This window comes from Gymnogyps californianus, chromosome 4, assembly GCF_018139145.2.
Source record: "Gymnogyps californianus isolate 813 chromosome 4, ASM1813914v2, whole genome shotgun sequence".
NCBI classification, from domain to species: domain Eukaryota; kingdom Metazoa; phylum Chordata; class Aves; order Accipitriformes; family Cathartidae; genus Gymnogyps; species Gymnogyps californianus.
In genome coordinates this window covers 2,425,052-2,449,408 of record NC_059474.1, presented here as the reverse complement: position 1 = coordinate 2,449,408, position 24,357 = coordinate 2,425,052, and the positions used below count along the sequence as shown (strand labels likewise).

The 24,357-nt window shown below is 43.1% G+C and overlaps 1 protein-coding gene across 1 annotated transcript in view; it reads left to right on the top strand.

The window, feature by feature from the left end:
- Positions 1–349: 349 nt before the first annotated feature.
- The window catches only part of ATRN (attractin), a 152,202-nt gene continuing 128,194 nt past the window's right edge, over positions 350–24,357 (top strand). The window contains exon 1 of the mRNA XM_050895261.1: positions 350–711. Within this exon, the coding sequence (XP_050751218.1) occupies positions 365–711 (347 nt within the window). The 5' untranslated portion in view covers positions 350–364. The remainder of the gene's footprint in view (positions 712–24,357) is intronic.

Sequence of the window (24,357 nt, the reverse complement as noted above, 5' to 3'; positions counted from 1 at the left end):
GGGTGCGGGGACACCCCTAACGGGGGAGGAAACCACCCCGCTCTATGCTCCTCGGGCGGCAGAGGCGCCCGCCGCGGGGCCGCTCTGTCCGCCCCCCCGCGGCCCCACTCGCTGGCCTGGGGGCGGGGAGGGAGAACCCCGCCGCCAGTGGCCGGCGTGCGGGTGACGTCATCGGCCGCGGCCCGGCGGCGCCGCCTGGCTGCTGCGCGCTCGTCCCGGCGCGTTCCCGCCCCCCCCTCCTCGACTCCCCCCTCCCCCTCCCCCCCCCCCCCCTCCTCGCCGGCGCCGTCCACCTCGCGGCCACCGTAGCGGGAGCGGCGGAAGCCCCCTCGCCGGCCACCGTCCCGGTGAGGCGCCGCGGCGGATGGTCCGCGTTGTCCCGCCGCCCCCCGCCCGCCCCTCTCGGAGTCGGCGGCGTCGGCGGCGGCAGATGGCGCGGGAGCGCGCGGCGCGGCTGGGCCCGGGCTGGCGGGGCGGGAGGCCGCCTCGCCGGTTACTGTTGGCGCTGCTGCTGTTGTTGATGCCGGCGCTGCCGGGGTTGGGGCCCGCCGCCGCCGCCGCTGCCGCCGCCGCCGCCGCCGCCGAGGAGGCGGCGAAGGAATGCGACAAGCCGTGCGCCAACGGCGGGCGGTGCCAGCCGGCCAGCGGGCAGTGCGAGTGCCAGCCCGGCTGGGTGGGCGACCAGTGCCAGCACTGCGGGGGGCGCTTCAGGTGAGTCCCCGGGAGGTGGCGGGGGGGGGGGCTGTGGGTGTCCCCGGTCGGGGCTCGGAGACGTTTAGGGACAATATGGCCGTGGGTGTGAGGGCCGGGGCTGGTTTGGGGTACGGGAGGGGAGCGGGCGGGAGCAGCTCTGAGGGCACCGGGGGGCGTGGGTGTGAGGGGGGCGGGCGGGGGGGACAACAGGGGCTTGGCGACCCTGGTTCAAGCTGCCCCAGGGGACAGTTGGGGGCAATAGGGAGGCGGGTGTGAGGTTTGGGCCCTCAGAAGAGGTGGGAGCCTCCGCGGCTGCCCAGGGGCGAGTTTGAGGGCGGCGGGGCCATGGGTGCGAGGGGCAGATCCAGGTGACGGTAAGGGTGCGGGTGTAAGGGCTGGGTGGGAGCGCGCTGAGGGGACGACGGGGGCTTGGGTGTCCCTGGTTGAGTCTGCGCAGGGACAAGTCTAAGGGCAAGAGGGGTGTGGGCGTGAGGGGCTGATCCAGCGGGGTGTGGGTGTAAAGGGCTGGGGTGGGAGCCAGGCGGGGTGACAGCAGGGACTTGGGTGCAGAGGGGGAGGTCTGGGGGGCATGTGGCTGTGAGGGGGGCAGGCTTGAGGGGTGACAGGAGCGTGGGTGTGATGGGGTGAGAGCGCACAAAGCCAGGTTTGGGGGTCCGCAGGGGATGTAAGCGGTTGGGGCTGCGTGGGGGAGGTCTGGGAGTAATGAGGTGTGGGTGTCGGGTGCCCCAGCGAGCAGCAGTTGGTGAGTACAGGGTGTTTGTACTGCAAAGAGGTGACGCTGAGGGGACGGTATTTTGGGCGTTGGTTGCTGGGGTTGCACAGGGGTAACGGGATCAGAAGTGGGTCTTAAGGGGCTGTGGGTGTGTAGGAGCAGGGATGTGGGTGCAGGGCACGAGGTAAGTGTGGGTCTGGGTGCAATGGACTGTGTGAATGCGAGTAACTGGGTTTATGTTGTAGTAGGTCTGGAGAGAAAGTAAAGCTGGGAGGGGATTGGGTAGGGGGACATATTGGGGGCAGCAGGGGTACGTTTGGGGGCTGTATAAGTGTGAAAGATGGTGGGTGAATGAGGGCTGGTTTTGTGCGTGGAGGTGGCTGGTGTTGGAGGCAGATGGGAGCAGCGAGGAGCGGGTGCCCAGGCTGGAGGACAGCGTGGGTGTGGGGCCAGTTCTTGGGCGGGGGCAGATACGGGAGAAAGACTAACTTGCAGATGAGGGACTGGATCTGGCTGGGAGCAGGTCGGAGTGGGAGAGGAAGGGCATGCAAGCGGGTGTTAGGGCTGGGTGGAGGCAATAGGGGGGGTTGAAGCAGGCTCATCTTGGCAGACAGCGTAAGTGAGCGTTGGTTTTGGTTAAGGGTGAAATTGGGAGAGGTGTGCATGGGGGAGAGAAGCAGCATCTTAAAGGGGGTAGCTGGCATGTGGGGGGGCTCAGCTTTTGGAGCAGAGGAGCTCGTGCAGGAGCGGTGCTGGCTCTTGGGGAGGGACAGTGGGAATAACAGCCTGGTGGAAGGAAGCTCCTGGGTTTGCTGGGGGACAAGGCCAGAGCTGGGCAGCTGGAGGGGATCAGGCAGGACGGGGGGTGGTGTGAGGGTCCTGCCTCTGGGGAGGGTCGTTTTTTTTTGTTGTTTTTTTGTTTTGGGTTTTTTTTTTTTTTTTTGAGAAAAAAGGCTAAAGGGTGGTTCTGGGCAGGGGGATGGAGACCTCCCAGCTCTGCGCTTGTCCAGGCCGTGCGAATATGTGTGTGTGCGGGGTGTCTGCACAGGAGGAAAGTGATCTTTGGGCTGTGTGATACTGGAAAGCGCATTGCCTGCAGTGCTGAGGCCAGTTCTGGTGGTGATGGGATGCTCAGTTGGGTTTTGTGACTAAAGTCTATCCCATAGGATGAGAAATTGGAAATCCTTGTGAGAATAGGCTGGAAAATGCACCCTGGCTTCTCTGTATAAACACACGTTTTCAGTGGAAGGGGTTTCTGTAAGATGGTTACCTGCTTTGGTTTTATCAGCTGTGGCAGCGTGTGTGTCTGCGTGCGTTAGGTGAATTCCCTGGGCAGAGCTGATTCTTGGAAAAGAAGGAAGTGAAAAGAAGGATGATTGTTCTAGGCAGCGATTGCTTTCTCGGGGAGCTCCTTATGGAGAGTACCAACCACCCTTCGACGATGCTTGCTGTAGATTTGGGGGAAGGGGAGCTGTCTGTATAAGCCGAACTCATGGAGGAAAAAGACTTTGTGTGCTTTAGGAGTTGAGGTTTCTATTTTTTTATTTGTATTTTTTGACAGTCTGTAGATGGGTGTGTGATGCAGGTAATTTGAAAGGGGGTTTGTGTGGAAACGATGCCAGGCTAGGCAAGCCCTGGAAGTTGAAAGCTTCCTTTTTCATGTCTTTTGCCACTGTCATGATAAGAATTTTCTTCTAGTTGAGAGAGAGCGTTGTGAAATAGCCACTTACCTGTTACTTTCCTCAAGTGGTTTAGGATGTTGGTCATTTTAAAGGGACTAGATTTGAATAAAGGCAGAGTCGTCTTTTCTGAATGGCAGAACTAGTGCTGCTGAGTAAAAAAAGAATTGGTATATATCCACTGCTAATGGGTTTGGTTTTTTTTTTTAGCCTCTTACCTGTTTTGATAAAGCTTCTTGTTTCTTTTTCACATACAATTCCAGTCTAAAATTTTGACTGAAAATATAATGCGTGTTTTTCTCTCTAGGTATTTTATTGAGCTGTTTGTTTATTTATTTATTAGTGAGTTGAAGTTTCCAGTAATGTTTTTAAACTTTGAGCTCTGAGAAAAGTGCAAACAAGTGTTTTTAGCAATGCTTAGAGCTTTGCAGTCACAACTTTCACGTGCCTTGAGTTTACTCTGTCTCCTGTCAGAAATGGCACTGCAGGGTTTTTCTTTGGTGCGTGGTTGTCAAGAGCTTGGCTTTAAAAGACTTGACGTGTTATTAGATGCTGTAGGTACAAATGGGAAGTAGAGGGGCAGGTGAAAATTATTTTGCAAGTGTGGTATGTTCCACATGCTTATCTGCTTGACTGAAAGATGTAATTAAATTTGGCATGTTTAATCTTCCTGTCCTTATCTAGATGTATATGATGACTATATTTGTGGCCTTGACTTCTTTGTTTACGTTGAGCGCTGAGGTTGTCATGATACAACTTGTGCTTCACTGACCTACTAATCCCTCACATCTTCCTGTGTTAGCAGCGAAGAACGAACATTGTAGCTTCGTGTCGCAGTCCGCTAATAGTGTACTTGCCTTCTTCATTGGTAAAGTCTGTTTATTTAGGCTGCAGTTAGACATATAGGTAAAAAACCCCGGGGGACCATTTTTTTTCTTGTTTCACCCAAACTGCAAAAGGGGAGATCATGTGCAGTGCATTACTGTTCTAATGCGGATGTGTGGAGTATTTTTTAAGCGTGTGTGGTGTGCTGTGACTTCTTAAAAAGAAAGAGGCATACAGAAGTGTACCTGCATGTGGTTTTGTTAGTGATTGTTTTTGGCTGTAGGAAAGACTTCTGAGAAAACACTGACCTCTGTACAGATCAGTCGTGCTCTTGGGGGGTGGAAGACTGAGTTATGAAGGACTTCAGGTGACTTTCTTTTTTGAAGCTGTGGAACCAGCCAATTGAGTTCTTTATCTTTAAAGATCTTGATTTTAAAGGAAGCTGAAATAGAAAATATAGGACGTGCCTGATGCGCTTGTGTTTTCTATTCCTGTACAAACCTCCAGCGGGCTTCTGTGCTGGCTGGAGTCTGCTGCAGGCCAGTGGCTTCAAGCTGCCATAATCTGGGCAGGAGAGGACTGCTGCTGTGAGGCTGTCTGCTGGGAGGGGTGAGAAACCTCCCGGTCGCAGAGCTGCAGCAGCACACCGGAGATAACGTTTTCGAGCAGCGGGAGCTCAGGAGCACCAAACTCGAAAGCGAACTTGCCAGCGTTGGGTGTTGTACAGTCAAAAGGATGCTGCGAGCTTTGAGACCACAGACTCCTCAAAGCGCTGTCGTAGCTCAGTGACACAACCTCTTGTCCTGCTTGAATTGAATTGTTTCAGCCGGCTGCCTGACGAGGGCTGCTGAGGGAGGTAAAGCACAGGTTAAGAAATAACAGCTATTTTATGTAGATTTATTGGTTAGAGATTGTAGAGGATTGGATTAACAAATTCAGGATAGTGCTTAGGTTCTGGAACAGTAATCGTTATGCGAACTGTGTATATGGGCACACTGATGGGCAATTTGATGTACGATTGTAGCTGAAAATATGAACAGACTATATTTTGACTATATAATGAAATACCAAATGATTCCAGGAAACTGGTTTTTGTGTGTAAAGGCACTGGTTCTCCTTTCATGGTGATACTTTTTTTTTTTAAGGTGGGAGGTGGAAAACGCTAAGCAGTGCTTAACAATGCAACGTGACAGTTGGAGGGGAAAAAAAAAAGATTAGAGTGTATCTTTTAAACTACCTTTTTATTAATTTAATGGAGGCAGTTATGGGCTGCTGATTGAACGTTATTAAGGAGTCGGTGGTGATACAGTGTCCTTGGCCAAAGAATGTTACAGTGAAGAGGAATTTTATCTCTAGAAGCTTTGGGTAAATCATAACCTGAGAGAGTTGCTAGCTGGCAAAGAACTATCACAGTTCCCATTCTTAAATAAATGGGAACTTTTGGTCAAAAGCTAGTATACAAAACCATTGTCTTTAAAAAGCTACCTGAGGCAGTTTAAAGCTTTAGGAAAGTCAGGAAACTACTTAATATATCTAAGGATGTTGGCAATTTGAATCAAATCAGTTTAAGTGCTCAAATTAGATTTGGGTGCTGCATTTGTGGCTGATCTCCATTCTGTTTCTCTCTTTTCATTAGTACATTATTGTGCTTTAAAATGATTTTCTCTTCCATGTTGCTGTGTGAAAGGCTCGCTCAAATGTGGTGCACTGGTAATAAAAGAATAAGCTATTCAAGCAGGAAATACTTAAGCATTATCAATTTTAAAGAATACACTGGGGAAAAAACCTTTATATGCTTTTATTTAGTTGTTGGAGGCATTATTTCCAACTCTGGATTTGTAATTTTGCTAGGAAGTGTGTGTGTATATCTGTCTACGTATGCATATCTATATTTCTGTCTAGCTATACATGTATTTAAATGGTCTGTTCATTGAGAGAGAAACTCATGGCTAATATTTCATCTGAATTCCCACTGTTTTATTGTTACTCTCACTGTTCTATTGGACAGTCTGATATTTTACTAGGGCTGTTTGAAGAACAAAAATTCATCTGTGAAATCAATGTTTTTGGAGATGTTCTACACTTTTTGCCTTGCACTGAACGGCCAGCATACATATTTGACTTGCGTGAGGTTTTGTTAATGTTTGCAATAAACTCGCTTCTTGTCATTACTTTTCAGTCTGCTTTGTAGCAAGGAGTCAATAGCGGAAAATTCAGAACAGCAAGACAATGCAGGGCATGCTAGATCCTTCCTGTCATCTCTGCTTCATGCACATCAAACGTCTTCGCCGTTGGAGCGTTAGTTATTGGAATTATTGAACAGCTCATGGTTTCAACCTGTGAGAGAGAGGAGCAAGTAGCATCCAGCTGCTGTCTTCCTGCTAAGCATGTCTTGAGCGTTGAGACCTCCGGGAATGGTGCAGGTAGAGGATAACGTTCCTCTGCCTGCCAGCTCCAGGAACATATCGCTGCCTCAGACTTCATTGCAAACACCTCCTTTTCTGCAGTGGTCAACATGAAAGACATTTCTGTCTCATTTCTCTATGTCTGTTTGAATACCAGGGAAGAGCTGCCTGAGTCAGCTTAGCAGAAGTTGTCTGACACTGCTCTTGATTTTTCCGTTATTTCACAGTCTCAGTTGCTTCTTTCATTATGGATCCAAAATAAGCTCGTGTCCAACCGGGTGTTTGTTACCATCTTAGTCAATTTACATTTAACATAAATGACTTCTATTGAAATACCAACAAATGACTGAGGTTAGCACTGTTTTCACAGAAACAGTTTTGGGGTTTTTTTTTTTTTTTTTAAGCTTTCAAAAGAACTAGGACCGGCAATGCTTTTATCGTGCGTCCTGATAAAGTTAAATAATGTTCGGAATGCATGTGACGGATTTTACTTCCCTGGCTTGTTCCTCTGATTCGTGAGCAATCAAATTTAAAACCATGAGCTTACTGCGCCTAACGTAAGTGTCTATGAAAATCCACGCTGAAAATCCTCTATATATTGAGATAATGCTGCTGCTGACCAAACTGTTGTATTATTGCATTAATTTATGATACTCTTGGGTGCTCTTTTCTTAAAAAGCCAGTTTCCTTGAAGAATTTTTTTCCAATTTAAAGTTCCATTCACAGCGCTTGGAATTAGCTTCTTGATCTGGTAGAGCTTTGCTTTTTTCCCTGCACTCAAAATGTTCTCAGCAAGTAGTTCTTTAGGAGCTCTTAAATCGCATCTTCTAAAGCATAGAGAAGATATAGTAAAAAATGCAGAAGACGGCATTGAGAATTATGTGATTTTGTAGGTAAAGTGGTTTTGGTGGAGGAGGAGTGAGCAGCTACAAACTGGAATTCACCCTAAGAGGGGCCGCAACAATTTTATTACAGTACTTTGTTCTTGTATAGCCATGTGCTAACATCTGGCTGTGTAGCCACTGCAGTGTCTTGAAAGCAGGGCTGGAAAATTTGATAATCAATTTTGCAGCACAGAACAGAGATGATAATTTGCTTTTGTGCACGGCTTTGAATCAAATACTCATTTAGTCACTGAAACACTGAACCAGTAAAGATATTTGCTTTTTGTTTCCTGCTTTTGTTCCCTTGCTTTGTTTGTGGCTGATCCACATGGAGTTTCTTTAGAGTCTACTTGAGAGTGTCACTAATGCCCTTCCCTCCCTTTGCTTAAAATAAATATTTATTTGATAAAGACGCAGGTTGCTGCGAGGGTTTCGGTGGATGTGCTGCATGCAAACGATTCAGGGCACAGTTTTGGCTTGTAGAACCTGAAATCCTTGGGATTCTTGAAACGGAAGGGCTCTGTCCTGATTGCAGAGTCATGAAATCGTTAGGGTTGGTTAAGAGACCTTAATCACACAGAGAACAGTCTTCATGTGAAAATCTGGTAAGCTAAATTTGGTACATCAGAATAGTGGGGGATTTTTTAGAATAAAGTTTTAGAGAAAATGGAGTCAGTGTTTTGGGCTGATAATAGCCTTAGTGCATCTCGCATGATGAAGAAGAATTTAAATGTTTTACTGATTGGCTGAGCAATATTCCTGCTAAAGAAGGGCAGCTGATCTCTAAATCAGATTGTATGAAATGCTTCTAGGACACCCCAGGATCTAGTTAACGTTCCTGGTACTGGTTGTGGCTTAGTTTGGTAAAACAGGTTTCCTGCAGTATCATCAGATTCAGAATTTTCAGTTCTCTGAAAATGCAGAAGCGGAATTAAGCTGGTTTAAGGGAGATCGTGCTAGCAGAGATGGTCTGGGCATTTGAACCAAGGGTTTTCCAAGAGGTAAACTCCCTTTTTTACCCTGCCATGCCTGCTGAGCTTGTAGGCGCAGAAGAAATAGCGTTGCTGTACACAACACTCATCTCAGGCGTGCTTATTGCATGTCGCAAAAACTCTAATAGGGGTTGTTGCTTCGTGTAGGTACAGGGTGTTATGTGTACTGTTATGGGTGAAGATTATCTGTAGTGTCTTTTACCATTAGCCAGTGCCACTCAGCTTTCTGTAGAGACTAATGCAGGATGTATGAACGCAGCTGTGAAAATCCCAGTTTTTCTATTATTTGTCTTCTCTTTCTATTTCCTGTTTTTCAGAAACCTTGGTTTTTTTCTTTGCTAGTTTCTGTAATCTGAAAGGACACAAAATAAGGAAGGCTACATTAGGAAAACGCCCTTTAGAAGACTTTCTTATTAGTCAGTGTTTGTATTGCATGAAAATTTAATACCCATCTCCAAGGTGGTGCTTGTCTACTCAAAGTATAAGAAGCTTGGCACAGATGAATTAGCATTTTTTGTAAACTCCTTTTATGAACTCAAATACGGAAGGTGAGAACTATTTTTCCATTCAGAAAATTTACATTGGATTTAATATTATTTCATTGTGAAGTGAAAGAATAACTGTCTTCAATTACTCTGCTGTTAAAGCTGTGGTAGTTTTCATCCCTGCTGTTTTGCAGTCATTAGTATTGCTATGGAAAAAAAATTACACCTCCAGTGGATTTAGCTTTAGTGAGTTGCTGCTGGTATAATGTATAGCTGTGTATTGAGTGGTTTTTGGGTTCCCCCCCCCCCCCCCCCAGTGTCTTTGTGCATGTGTCGTTATATCCTTCCTTTCACAGTTTTGTAATACTCTAAGTGTTGGTATTGTGGCACTGTTGCCAGATATTTTGAGTGTAATTGCCTTATCTGGAGAAAATCTATGATTGAGGTTCACCCTGTGCACAATTTTTGGATTTCATTGCTTGTTATGATCGAGAACATGTTTGAGTTCTTCTAAAATAAACTTTTCAAGACAGCTTTGTGAAGGTTTTTTGTAGCAATGTGCAGGATGTTTCCTGCCAGAGTTGTGCACCTGCCTGTTTAATGATTAATTTACACGACCGATACCCTATTAATGCAGAATGGAGAGCGTCACATGAATTTTATAGCGATTTCAGAGCTTAGTATCTCCAATGTCTGCCTTTGTTACATACTTTGATCTTGTGTGGAATCAGCAAAGGCGATGCCAAGAAAAAAAATTTCTAGCCATTGCAAGACCTGAGATGCGAAGTAGTGTGGGACTGAAATGCTGACTGTGCAGGTCGGCGTTACAAGACAAAAAATCAGGGAAAACTCCCGCGTTATTTCCCATCAAGGACTTCTGTGCTGCTAGAAAAAAATATTCTACTGTATCCGAATTGTGAGCAGACGTTGAAGTTGCTGGTCCTCTGGAAGAAAAGTACTGAATTTCAAATAATATACTGGGAAATAATTACTTTTGAGGTCACGGATGGTTCTGTGATTTTTATTTTTTTCAAATGGAGATTAGGAACAGGCATAATTGTATAGTCAGTTGCTTTTATTTTTGTTGAAAAATTTGGAACTAAATTTATTGTTGTACAAGATAGACTCTGTATTTCCAGATGCATTTATTTATAGTTGCTGCCTGCTTGCTTGAAGGTATGTTAGTGCACTTTTGTTAACTGATCGATTTATTGCATTCAAACACATAACAGGCAGATCTTTAAATTTGGGTCAGTCGGTGTCTGTTTCTCACAAGCACAGGTTGCAGCGATTCTTTAAAGTCAGTGTTTTTCATTTCAGGAATGGTAATGGGTGTTTAAATATGCCCTTGTTCAACTTTTGGAGTATGAATCATTTTGAGGAGGTGTTGAAGTGGTTCAGAGTCAAAAACAGAACTTGACTTCCTGCCTAAGCACATTTTTTCGAAAACATCCATTCTAATGTTGCTAGAAATATTTTTTTTTTTTCTTTTCCTAGTGGATATCGCTGATATTCTGTTAACTTCTTTTATCTGATTTTATATGGTGAGCCCAAAGAAAACTGAGAGCTACATAAAACATAGTAACATTAAAACAGTAATTCTTGGATCATTTGCAGCTATTCTCAGCAGCCTGAACTGTTGAAGATTTCTGGGACAGCAGGCAAATGTTGTCTCAATATGTGCGTAATTCCCTAATGTGAGTGGCATAATAACAGTTTCTATGCAGGTTTGGTGCTTGAATGTGAAAGGACGGGGATTCGGATTTCTGGTGGAAAACAGGAATGTGCGATCCAGCTGGAAAAGCTGTAGTGACTTTATAGCCTGTAACTTTTCTAGCGGCACCTAAGGAAGAATAGAAAGGGGGTAAGGCGACTTCAGTCCTGAAAAGGCAAAGGGAATGAAAGAATGAAGAACTACCCAAGGCTGGCACACTAGTTGGTTTTATAAAATGCAGACATCATTTCTTCTGAAACGTGTCTGAAGTTGAGACCAAAGCGAGTTGGCTTCTGTTCTCCAGTTCTGCTTTTGAGCCCTGTCGCTGGGTGGCTGCGCGCATCCTCGGCTGGCAGACACGGCAGTGTCGGGACTTAGGGTTTGAACCAGAGCTAAATGGGAGAGGAAGAGCTGTAACGGTGTGCTTGTGCCAGCCCGGGGGTTGAGGAATGGTGGATGGCTGCACAAATGGAAATCTCTGCAGGGCTTCGGTTACTGTGAGCTGTAACGAGGCTTATGGATAAGAAAATGCGGGTTTCCCTTGCCTAATGCTAGCTGGAAAGGAGGTGCGATGTGTTCTGGTAGCTTGCAGGGAGAGAGCAGCTTTTCTTCTTTGTCCACATTTCCTGATAATGTCTTTTTAAGCAAAGATACTCAGGTTTTATATTGCTATAAGTTGTGGGAGTGTCTCCTCTGAAAGAAAAGGATGGTATCACAGCCAGTATTGCCCCCCCCCCCCCGCTTCAGTTCTGCCAAAACTCTAAGTACCACCATATCAGTTTATCTGTGTTTTACTTTGAAAAAGTTTGGGGTGTAGCCTTAGCATTCATCAGGCGCGATTCCCTTGAGAATAAATGACGACACAACTTTAGGAATCAAATGGAAGTACGATTCATCATCTGATCTTCTTGGTTTGGTTTCCCTATCTATCTATGAAACAAGGACAAGTTATTTATATGTTTTAAAGATGTTCTGATGATGACGCTATTTATATAGGAATTTGGAGGTTTAGAGGCATATTTTAATGGCAATTTTGCATGGCAACTGGTATTCAACTTGTCTATTCTGAGAATAATACTGTCCTACAGAAGAAATGTGGTTAATGTTACTATAAATATGCCTAAATCATCTTCACTGAGGCTTACGAAAAAGGATATTGTGTGTTAAAAGTGATGAAGTTTAAATGTGATCTTAATTTCTCTATTCAATGCTGACAGGAATTTGTCATGTGGAATTAAAAGAAAAAAAAATCACTATGTGAAAATCATGTTATCTGATCAAAGCTGGTCAAGGCATCAGAATATCTTTTGTGCCTGAGGTTTGCTTGTTTTCAGTAGATGATGTGTATGCATGAGGGTATGCATGAGATGAAACATCGTGCTGAAGAAGACATCCTTTGCCGTACTTCCAGCCTCCTAAAACCCACTGATCTTTCAGCATCTCAAGGCAGCTAGGACAGAAACATGGTGAAACGTGAGTGCAGACATGAAGGCGTAGTAGCTTACCCTATAAAATTGTATACCTGGCCTCCTCAGGCGGTAAGCCGTATTGTACCACGAGGTTCACCGAAGCTGGGGAGATCTTGCAGGAGGTGGACTGCTGGTGATGGAGGCCCGCAGACCTGCTGCGCTGGAGAACAAGCACTGTCCTCCAGATCAAGTCACTGTGGCTGGGCTGGAGGTTCTTCCAGGGAAGGCAGAGGGAGGTTTTCCCTTTTTTTGTAGGTCGATGCATCTTGTTCTGGGGTAAAAACATAGCTACTGGGCTAAAAACAGAGGCTGTGCCATGGGACTCAGGGCATGCACAACTGCTGTGATGCAAATAGTTTTGCTGTTCCCATCTTCTTCTAACCTTTGTGTTCCTTCTCAGTCCCTAGATCTTTCTCTACATGCAGGCTTTATGCAGCCTTCCAGGAAGGAGCTGTGTTTCTGTAATCTCTTGAAGAAGGATTTGAGATCTTCTCTTTACACCATGTGTGAGGAGGAGGGAAGGATGCTCTGCCCTGTTGCTTTGCAGACCCACTGCAGTTTGGAAACGGTAGTGCGGAGTGAGCTTCTCCCTCTTCTCTGTAGACCCAGATTCTGTAGCATTACCTGAAAAAGAGATTTATTTTTTCCTCTGTTGAGGCTGGAGAACAGGAGAAGGTAGCTCTTCGAAAGGGATTCCTTGCTTTTACCCGTGGATTTGAAGAGGAAATTTTGTAGGAGACAACTGTGTATGTGTCCATTGATTTCTGTTTACACTTTAATTTTTTATACATTTCCCATTGATTTAAAGTTATGATGGAGTCATGGACATCAGCAAATTTGCAAAAGCCTGAGCACTTCATGGCTGGGCTTCGCAGGGCCCTCTTTGGGCATCAAGGCTGTCTTGCTTTTCTGTAGCCATGTCGATAAATAATACGTGAACTCCCGTCATTCACTGAAGGAAATCTTACTGTTCTGGTTTAGGAAGACTTATAGGATGCTGGAATTGCTGATTCCTGTAGTGTCTTGTAGCATAACAATTTTGTGAATGGTGTGGCCAGAAGCAACAAATTCACACTGAAAATTTAAGAGTAGCTGGATGAAGGCCACTATCCATCGATATTGGAGGAGATAAACCACTATGAATGATTTCTGTGGTATCTTTGTCATATCTGAAGAAGAAAAAACACTCATTTTGAGGCCAGAAAGTATTGTGGAGAATTTTTAAGTTCTCCGAATCTACACATGTGATAAGAGTAGTACAAGGTGCCGTGCCTACTGAACAGACTGAGCGTCGGAAGCCCGTTGGGAGTCTGGGCTGTTGATGGGCTTGTGATGGGCCACAGATTAACCGCAGGTCAGGACTGTGATTTGGCACAAGATGCTTTCCCTTTAATCTCCAATTAAATAAAAAACCCCTGATAGCTATAATTTTAATGGGGTTAAATATATATACACACACATAAATATCTCTCTCTCTCTCCAGTGACTGTCTGGCATTTTGACAGAGGTTCTCCTTTCTGCTAATGACTTAGAATGGAAATCACTCTGTCGTTAAGAGTGTTTTTATAAGCTTTTTCCCTGGGTCGTACATGTTCGTTATTAGCTCTTGAATATATAGGCAAAGTCTTTAAAAACAAACTCTGGAAAAATTTGGCCCTAATTAGTTTCGTGTTGCTGTAACTTCTGTGTGGGGTGACAATAGTAGGAGTGGTAAGTTTCTAAATTTTCTTGTTGGGATATTCCTCTCTTGACAGTTACCTCTGTGCCTCTTACGTGTAAAACACGTGTCGTGTAGGTAAAGCCGTACAATTACCTAGGTGTGGAATTAAAATAATTAATGTGCAGGTCACTTGTTGTTCCTTAATATGTAATATCCTGTTTAAGTGATGGAGCTAAGGAGGAAAGAAGACCAGGTCAGCAATGTGAAATAGTTGTCCAAAGTAGTTTTGATATATATAACGTGAAGTATATTATATATCTTCTCATCCTCATCTTGTTAGCAAAGGTCTTACTGATTATACAATAAAATATCTTAAAGACACATTTGCTGGCACTGATATTGTTTGAGACATTCACTTACCTGTAGGGTAAACTAAATCCAAACTTTTCACGTGTGGTGTTTTGAAATTAAACCCTGCTTGGGATCTAAAAATGTAAGTAAAACGTTGTTGCCTTTTGAGGAACACTATCCATAGACTGCATGGGAGATGACCGTGCTAACATAGGCACTGAGTATTTTAGGTGACTAAAGCTATGTGATGTCAGTATGCCACCTTCAGCCTTATTCCAGGTCACCTACAGAAATATTTCTGCAGGAGCTTAGCATGTGCGGACGAAGCCAAAGAGATTACAGCACGCTTCTCAGCCGCCTTTCCTTCCTGGTGATACCAACAGCAAACTCATGGCAGCAAATTGCAACAGGGTTGAAAATGGGGAAGGGAAATCGCTGTGCATCACTTGGTCTGGTGGGTTTGTTTTTGTTTTTGTTTTTCTTCACACTTATGGTTTGTACCTTGCCTTCTTCCCCGTGTTTTCAATGAAGTTTCAATTCAGAAGGATGTAGCACACTTCCCTCTCCAAGTGAATTAATGCAGGATGGAATTACAGGATTGATTTATGAACTGGTTAACTGCTTTGATGCCTAACTGATTCAGTACAAGTAGGTACTTTGCAGCCCTTGTACACTGAGGCTGGGGTGTTGTCAGACTTCTGATGCAAATCAGTCTTAGCTGTCAATCTAAAACTGGTCTTAGAGAGCTGTTTTCCACACCAGTGTTTTGGAGAATGCGGAGTCCTTTCCCAAGCTGACTGTTAAACTGCAGAGCTCATGATGAGTGCTGGAAATGAGAGCATGGTACATATGGATACGTATCGTATTACTTATTTGTATTGAGGGAGTATGTAGGAGTCCTAGTCATAACATTTGGATTGTGTTCCCCCTAAAATAGTCCATGTTGTAAGTTGTCTTGATTATTTGTACTGATGGGATTCACGTTCACTGGTTCAAATCAAATTTTCTGCCTTTTTCATTGCTACTCTTTTTATCTTAATGCTTTGGTTAGGTTTTGGAAGTCGTGTTATGTCTTATATCCTTAATTCACTTTTAAAATCTTTTCTCCATGTAATTATAATTGAATTTTGCCCTCAGGCAGGTGTATTCATAATCTTTTAAGAGCAGTTTTAAAAATAGTGAGGGTGAAGAGCTGGTCATAGGAAGTAACATTAGTTGAGTCTTTGGACTGTGGAATAGTGATGTGCAGTGTCTGTTTTAAAACAAACAAACAAAGTTGTGGGAAAGATGATCTGTATATCTATAGACCCATCAATCTGACCTTGAGAGCAAATGAGGCTTTAGAGTGTTTTAAAGGAAATAATGATTGGAGACAGACAGAAATTGCCAGGTAGGTTGGCCGTTTGTAAGTGATGCTATTTTAAACAAAATATATCTTTGGCAAGACTGCTATTGATATATGTGTGGGGGGGATGTTTTTTAAGCATCGTTTAGGATGAAGGCATCTGTAACAGATAAATGCTTCTGTAACAGATAAATGCTCTCTGGCCTTTGCAAGCCTGTTTGATTCAATGTCACCCGGAGTATTATTGAAATAGAGAAGCTGGACTCCGCTACGTGACGTATGAAGAACTTTTCCCCTTTGGTGTGGTAGCCAGGAAAACTGGAGTAAGCTGACAAGCAAGTTTATCTTCCATTCCGTCATTTCTATTGACATAAAATTAATCAGGCTCCTTCTCAAATGATAGGTATCGAAGGGCAGCAGTCGATGAGGTGTTAAACCGGTGGAGTTTAAAAGGGGAGTATTTGTTTGGTAAGAAGTTGGAGCTGGAACCTAATTTAATATTTTCATTCATGACCTGGGTAGAGTGCACAGATGTGCACTGATTACATCACTTATGACGTCATTGGGAAGCCTGGATACAGAGATAACACTATCATCCTGAAAAAGCGGGGTGAATAAAATGACAGAATGGGGATGAAACAGCAGTGCGCAATGTGGCATTACGCTCACGGTGATTTACAGAAAAAGCCTGTTAAGATGAAGTTATACAAAAAAGACCCAAAAACAGTAACTGCTCTTTGAATGGTTGTTATTTGTCATCATGATGCATTTTGAAAGACAAAGTAAAAAGGCAGTGGGGAGAAGGGGGGAAAATGATATTATGGTTCAAAGCACTCCAAGAGCATCTCCTGGGTAATATCATCATCCTCTGATCAGATGTTTTTTCTTTTAATCACCTGTTAGCAAAGAGTATTCTTCTGCTCTTATTTTTAGGGGGTCTGGTTGTCATTTATGCTTAAGTTCTTTATGTCTATTGATTAGCAAATGCTCTTGCCTGCAGCTATTTCTTATCAGCTTAAGAAACGGGTAGTATTCATTCAGCAATGCTTTACGGGTGCTAAACATAAACTATTATTTCAATTACTGATGGTGCACTTTGCCAAACATGTAACACTCCTCCCGTGATTTTGAAAAATGGAACAAATAACGATTTTTGAAATGAAACAAGTCCGGACGTTTAATCCGGAGAGTTTGATGGTTCACTTCCTTTGATGATCCTGTGCATCGCTTGCTGTACAACCTGGTGACATCTACTCAGGTGCGTTACAAACTGGAAGCCAATAGCTGCAGAACATTTTGTCATGCAGTCTTCCCTTTTAAAACCTATTAAATTGTATTAGAAGTCTTTTTTTTTTTTTTGACATGTTGCTCTCCAGCTCACAGCTTAGACTGGGAGCAGATACAGGTATTTTGTTTCCTCATCGTTACTATGTCAGTATTTTCCCACATGGAAAAAATATTTTCATATTGAAATTTAACTATGTGAAAAGTTATATAAAGGCCTGTTACGCTCTTAATATAGAACAACAGCCTCGAATGGAAACAATTAAAGCAAAATAATGTGTTTATGTTATCGCTCAGCATTGTTCGGCATGGCGAACTTCTGACAGCAGAGCAGGCTGGGTGTTCTCACCCTGTGCTTTCCATCCGGCGCTGAAGTTAACCCCAAAACCACTGTTTGAGGAAGCCTGACCTCTTGGGGGCCTCACAAGAGGTCTCAGGTACTCTTCTGTATATCAAATTAATTTGCAGAAAGTCCAATTTTTTCATTGCTTACAATGTTATAATGTTCAGGTGTCGGTTTTTTTGTTTTTTCTTTTTTTTTAGTGCAAGGTTTTATCTTTCCAGCTTTCAGCTGGAAATTGTGTTCTGCCAGTTTTGGTCGCTTGTGTGATGGACCCAACAGTACATGTAGTCACTGTTCATGTGATAAAGTTTATGTGCTTAAGTGCTCGTAGGATTGAAACATTAATTTCAACCATTTAGCTTTTAATGATTTGGAAAATTCAAATAAAATCTAACATGGGAAGTTATATTATTGGTGAGGAATGGTGGAACCTGTGCAACAGCGATTGTATATGTTAGGTTTTTATGTAAAATTTCAGTAAGGCGTATTTGCAAATTACTTTTTTCTTTCCTAGATTTATTCACATAAATGGTTTTTCATTTGTTGCAACCTTCCTCTTTGGGTCAAAAAGTGATTATTTTTAATACAACTCTGAAATGATACTGTTAGTAACCTTCAGTGGTCTTGCACTAACATGTAATTTTTATGTAACGCTTCACTACGCTGAGACTTTCATACAATATTCCTCTTGCCAACGCACCCGTGTTCAGTAAACATGCAAATGTGACTAGGGTAGGCAGGACACTAAATGCTCTTCAGCAAATTAGTGGCCGGACGAGGTTTTGGAGTATCAAGGCTCGTTTGGCAGAGCAATATATGCTTGTTGACAAGTCACAGCACTGCTCATGTAGAAATAATTCTGTCTCCAGAGAAAAGAGGACGAAGAGCCATGGGAAAACGTCTGCTTTTCAGTTCAGTATAGAGCAGTGAGAATCACAGGCAAAAGACAGCTCTGAACCAAACCCGTAATAAATGAATCAGCTATGACTTTTACTACCCGCTCTCTGTGTGTGAATTTTTTATTGATTATTATGCCAACCAACATTAACGGTATGAAATCCTCTGTCTCGCTGAGGTGGTAAACCTGTCATGCAAATGGTAACTCAGTTTGTTTGGGTTCGGAAGCAACAGCAAACTCTGCTACATTTAACTCGCAAATTTTGTACGAACTCTGTAAAAATGTCCTGTTTGCTCTCTGATGTTAAAAGGCTCTGTTGTGAAAGGTCCCATCCCGCGTTGGATGAGTTAGCTTAATAATTGTCTTTGGCCGAAGAGCCCTGTCTGCTTTCAAGGATTTTGTATGTTTGCTGTTCATGAAACGCTTTTGGATTCTGTGTTAAAACTGTTGACCACACATAGCAGAAAAAGGTGGCTCAAGTTAAGCTTGTAAATTAATGGCCCAGCTCTTAAAAATGCTGAGCATCCAGTATTTATCAGTTCTTGCTTTTTCTGTCTTTAAAATACCTGCCCTTTCAGACAGTCATTTAGGAGAGGAGGAGAAAAAAGAAAATCATTATGTAATTTGTTATGTAGTTGATGGCAAGGGTTTAAACGCTGCTGATCCTCACCGCTTTTGTGGTGTTATTGCCCATTAACCTCCATTTGAAATGGGTGGCAGTGCTAGGGCATGCTGTACCTAGGGCAGCTGCTGCTTTCTCACCTGTAATATTTAACTAATGGTGAGCAGTTAACGTGCTTTAATTTTACAGCTAACATTTAAATCGACTTATTTCCTGGGGAATGCCATTTCATGGTTTGAGAATTGTCGGAGGCTTCAAACTCTGCTTGTTCAACTTGCTGAGATGAGAAACGCACCTTCTAAGTAAAGGGTTATGCAGCTGGAGAATCTAACTGGATACTTCCACTTTCTCTAAAATAGGGATTGTAATTAGTGGAACAATTTGACTACGAGCCAGTTTGAACAGCCTGGCTTAATCTAAATAAAACCCAAATGCTTTGAGCAAGTTTTGTCTCCCTTTTCCCGAATCAGGCTTTAATAAATAAATTAAATAATGAGATGCAAAAAGCTCAAAATAGTACCGCAGAGCTCTTGGCAGGCAAGAAAGCATCTGTTTCTGCAGGCAGGATGAAGGGGAAAAACAAGTTGGATCCCCATCCTCATCTTGCTTGGACTTGTGATGGTCTGCCGTGACAGCTCTCCTTCGTCCCAGAGCTCATCCCGGCCGGTGACGCTCCTGAGAGCTGGGCACCACCTTTCTCTCTGCTTTCCCATGAATCAAGTTTGCTTTTTGAGATTGCAGCTCTGTGTATTCAAGTATAAAAGGGCTCTGAGGTGACCTGGGCTATGGGAACCCCACCTAGTCAAGCGCTCTGTGGTCCTGATACTTGGGATGCTCGGATGGGCTCTGAAATTGGATGTGTGAGTTTTAAGATTGCTGAGGAAACATTGTGCAGCTGTCATTTTTATGTTTTTTGTCTTTGAAGCCACTGCGTGCGAATCTTTTGAAGCTGATAGTTAAAAGAAGTCTGTAGAGTCCACTACGAAACTTCTCCACTGTGTCAGCGGTGGTTGCAAGTCTATTAAATGTGCCTGGCTGCCTTTAAACTGAAAAAGACGCCAACAGCATGAGTTTTTATTTATACCTTTGCATAGATAATTTTAGCATAAGAACGAAATGATTCCTGAAAACTGTTGTCCAGTGACTGGTACCTTTGTATTTTTCATGTGTCAAAGAGGGATTTATTACCGTGGTTGCTTCACTTCTTATTCCTTGTTCTATAAATTCTCTCTGACAGATTAATTTAAAGCACAGGAGATGAGAGGAAGTTACTGACCTTATGATGCATTGATATGTCTGTGGTTAGGTCTGGGAAGCATTCAGCTTGAAATTTCCTCCTTTTAATAACCTGAAGTTTGGTATTTATTGTGTTAAATAGCAGAAATGAGTACTAAGACACCAAGATTGCCCTCAATGCTATGCCCGTGCGCATTCATGAGCGCAACAGCAGGGCGGAGAGCTGCTTTGGGCCAGGAATAAAAGTACAGTCAAGAGGAAAACAGCCTTGTAGACTCACAAGTCACATCAACACCTTGAAATCCTTCCCACAAAGGCAGAGGGCGGCCAGGCGGACAATGCAGCAGTGTTTGAGCGTGCCGGAGAGAAGCACTCGACGTGAAGTGGGTTATTGCTTTCTGCTTCGGAGGACTCCGCATAAGTGATTCTGCTAATCCTTCCTAATAGGGTACATCGAAGTATCATGTCTTAGTTTCAGCAATTTTAAGGCAGGAGTGAACTTTTTTCTTACAGGGCTTAAGGGTGCTTACCGTAGGTGGTCGGTGTTTCTCTTGTAAGTAATGTTTTAAGACATCTCAGTTAAGAATAGCGATAACAAAATGAAAATGTAAGAAGCTAACTGGGAAACTGGAACAAGGCAAAAGCTTTTCCTTTCCTGTTTTTCTTAATAAACTAATGTGAACAGAGCAACATTTTGTGCAGAATTCCTTGTTAGTGCAAACATGCTTTTTCTATGGATGTTACCAGAGTGAGGAAAGAATTCGTGATGACTGAATCCTAAATAAGGAGGTGGGATTTTTTTTTTTAGAGACTGTTAGTTGAGAGGTGGCCTGTAAATCATGCTCAGCTTGGTACTGAAGTGAGGGGTTACTTCAAAACTTTGCATAACTAGTGTTGAGCCACTGTCTTTATTTTTGTTGTTACAAATCCGTTGGGAGCAGATAGAATTTCATTTTTTTTCCTGCTATTGTCCAAGAATAGCTCCTTTCTAAGTCATTTCAGAGGCGATAGGAAAGGTGCATATGGCAGAGGTGGAGATGGAAGCAATGATTTTTGCAGCTACGCCTTCCCTCGGGGAGCTTGGCTCTTTGCTGGATGGCTGCAAGCTCTGCAGAGCTGCCCCTCGAGAGCCTGCCCCGGCTCCTGCGCTCGAAGGACGCCCACAATTGTGTTGTTTTCTGGATTGACACCAGTGTTCGTTAAATAGTTCATCTGTTGGATTTGTTGTTTTGTGGGTTTTTTTTTTGTTTGTGGGTTTTTTTTTTTTAAGGGAGAGTTTCTTAGCTCTGTGGTGATTATCAAGAGCTGTACGTTAGATGCTGCCTTACTACAAGAAAAGAGAGGGGGAAAAAAAAAAAAAGTCTGCATATCCACCTCCGCAACTGAGAAATCAGTAGGCTGGCGGTTGTGACCTTCCCTGCACTGCCGAGCTGTTTCATAGACAAACCCTGAAGAGCTACTTATCGTGTAAAGAAATGCTAACAGATCTTGGATTATAAAGATGTTGTAGCGAGTCTGTTGCTAAGGCTGCATTGACACAAACCATAAATTCTGTATTATGTGCCAATGAGTGCATTGTTTCCAAATTTTCAACATTTATTCCAAAAATAAAACGGTTTCTCATAGTCTTTGCTTGATTAAAATGCACTTAAAAAGTCTGTTCTTTGGAAGAATTTTTTTTTAAAGTGAGTTTTGTTGCTGCTTCTTCCATCCTGGTAAGGAATCAAGGCTCGGTGTTTTAATAGCCAAGAATCTGTCTTGGTGGGTTAGGAAATACCTGATACGGATTGTAAAATTTATTGTGCAGACACATTTAATAAAGCGTAGCAGTTTATAGTGGCTAAAAACACCCCTTTTCCTAAGGGATTTATGCTTGCTGGTCACAGCGAGGCTGACAAACGCACTCCAGTATTTGAAAATCACTCCAACTCTCTTCACCTCCTTGAGTTCAGAGCTGTTGAATTACTGGATGTCTTTCACATTTGGTTTATTTTCTCAGGCTCTTAAATAAACATTGTGGTGGTTTGAGTGGCATGGGTTTCCTTCATTCTTGCAAGAAGCTGGTGGAAAAGCTTAGGCCAGCTAGTGGAGTAAGCTGAGTGTGGTTAAACCGATTTGTGCCAGCAGTAGAAAGTTTTCATTTAACAGATTAAGATGATTTAACCAAATCTACATAAAGTCTGGCCTTTTCTCCATTCACTAAGCCAGGATACTGGCTGCATATCTGGGTGTAAACTGGTACAGGTGACTTCCCATCTTATAGGTGTGAACAGCATCGTATCAAAAACTGTATTTCCTTATGGCGGCAACTAAATGAGGGATTCGTAGAGCATTCATAGAGTTGATCAAATTTGTTGACTCTTTCAGAGGAGTTTTACCAGCCGTTTAACTTCCCCTCATAAATGTCTGCGCACTGGAGGGTTTCCATAGGTGGATTTTTTATGCTCGCCGAACGTATGGCTGTGTTGCGCTGACCTTCTTAAGCATCAGCATTTCTGGTGCCGAGTCGAACGTACAGGTTGGTGTTAATATATAGATGTGCTCGAGTTGCGTTTTGATAGCAAATTAATTCTTGAGGAGCCTTAGAGTTCAATATACTCTTTTTCTTCCACCCCTCCGCCTTGTTTACTGTCTTAATGCCAGATTTTTTTATGTTGATATGTAACCTATTTCGGCAGCAGTGTGACTGTGTTTGGGGGCGTATCGTGTAGATGAGCCCAGCACACTGCTGCAGCAGAAGCACAAGAGGAGTGAGAACACGTAGCTGTACGAGTGCTCGGTATTTGCATTTTTAGTATGTAAATGTCGCCCTGCCTGAATTCGAATCATCTGGATTATTCTTTTTTTTTTTGAGTTTTGTTCTACTTAACAAAGGGGAACTTCTTAAGGAAGCTAACTGTATACATCTGCCTTGATTAAATACTTGAAGTATTCAATATTTAGCTCCTTTTTTTTTTCTACTTGGTGTGAAATTGCTTTCATTAAAAATGAGTCATTTGGGGAAAATACCACTTGTGCTTTTCTGCAAGGGGTTACAAATCATTCTTTTTCTCGCTGTGATTAAGAATTTAGCACAACAGTCCATGGGATAGAGGAACAACTGGCTTGAACTGGGAGATATAAGGGGAGGGAAGAAGGACTGATCTACTAAGTGTTTATGGAAGGTGATTACAATTCTGTACCAATATGTATGTGGAAATGAGAAGTCCCTGTAAAACCAGAAATTAGAAGAGAGAGCTTTTTGTTCCCATCTTTCTTTCTTCTGGATATTGGCTATCTTAAGATAAGTGTTGCTTGTTCATGTTATGGAGGTGGGTGCTCATCTCCAGTTGCTTCTGCAGGTGCTGAAAGACGTTCAGTGGGAGGGGAACAGAGCTGGAAACAAAACTAGACTCTGCGGTCAAGAATCAGCAATGAGCTGGGTTCATCTCCGTGCGCCAGCGGTCGTAGTCCCCAGTTGAATGACCGTTCATAATCTTTCAGGTGTATGTGCTGGAGGGGCTATTAGGAAAGGGAGCTGATGTGGCTGGAGAGAATATGTCTGGGAGCAGAATTCACTGAAATGAGGTACAAAATGGAATATTTTAATCAGATTTTAGAAGATTGTACTGATCAAAAAGGTTGGGTTATTTTTATTATTGGTGCTCTGTGGACTTCTCCATCTGCCTCAATTAATTTCTTCTCTGTCCCCTCCTTATAGCCAAATAACGTTTACATGCCTTTCATTCTTTAAGGTAATACATGTGAGAAGAACTTTTTTGGGGCAGGCAGTATATCCTTGTATGATATGAACATATACACTTCATTTCTAGGGGACCACGCTTCTCTTGTTCTCTCAAGTTTAAATTTAATGTTCAATGCTTACGAGGGCTCCTGTGGATCTTGCATTATTTGTACTAGTGGCATCCTTGAGAACAGTTTCCTTATTAGCATGTTTATCAAGGTATAATTAGATTACTATCTTATCTGAAAATCTTTCATTAATAAATATAATATTTTCTTCCAAGTTTGTTTTTGGATGCTTAGTTGTCAAATGCTACATTGCTACGTCCCTGGTGTCAAGAAGCAGAAAAAAACCTGTGCCACTTGTTGCATGGTATTGGGTGCAGGAGCTCTTGTGAATATTCAGTAAAAACTGTTGCGGCAACAAATCGATGTAAACAAACCCAGGCTGCCCCAAACACACGTTCCAGCCTGGATTCCTCTTTGACTATCGATTCCCTGCTCTTTGCATGACCTTCTCTGTTGTCGCTTCAGCCAGAAACCTGCTTTAAAACGTTAGAGATTGGCATTCTGTAGGTTCACAAAACCCTATCTGGATCTTGGGATGTACTTCTATTTTAGTGATCTACACCGGAGGATGTGCGTCAAAATCCTTTTTTCAGGTCAGGACCAAATGGAAGTTAACCTTCACACTAAGCTGTTTTCTAACTTTTTTTTTTTTTTTTTAGGGAACAATTTTCCCAGCAGGTAACACTGATACGTAGTTTAGAAATTTTTGGATGTCAGGCAGGAAATAAAAGGAATTCTTTCCATCCCTGTTAGGAAAGTGGGTCAGGCTGTGATATTTATTTATAGGATGTCTCAATATTTTCATTTTCCTTTTTTTGCTGCAAAATTGACTGATCTGTGGCTTGAGCTTTTCTGTAAATGCTGCTCTGCATTTGGCCTGGAAATCAGCGGTGGTGGAGGGGCCAGGTTTGCAGCTAAAACAGACTTTAAACATGATTCTTGAGGGT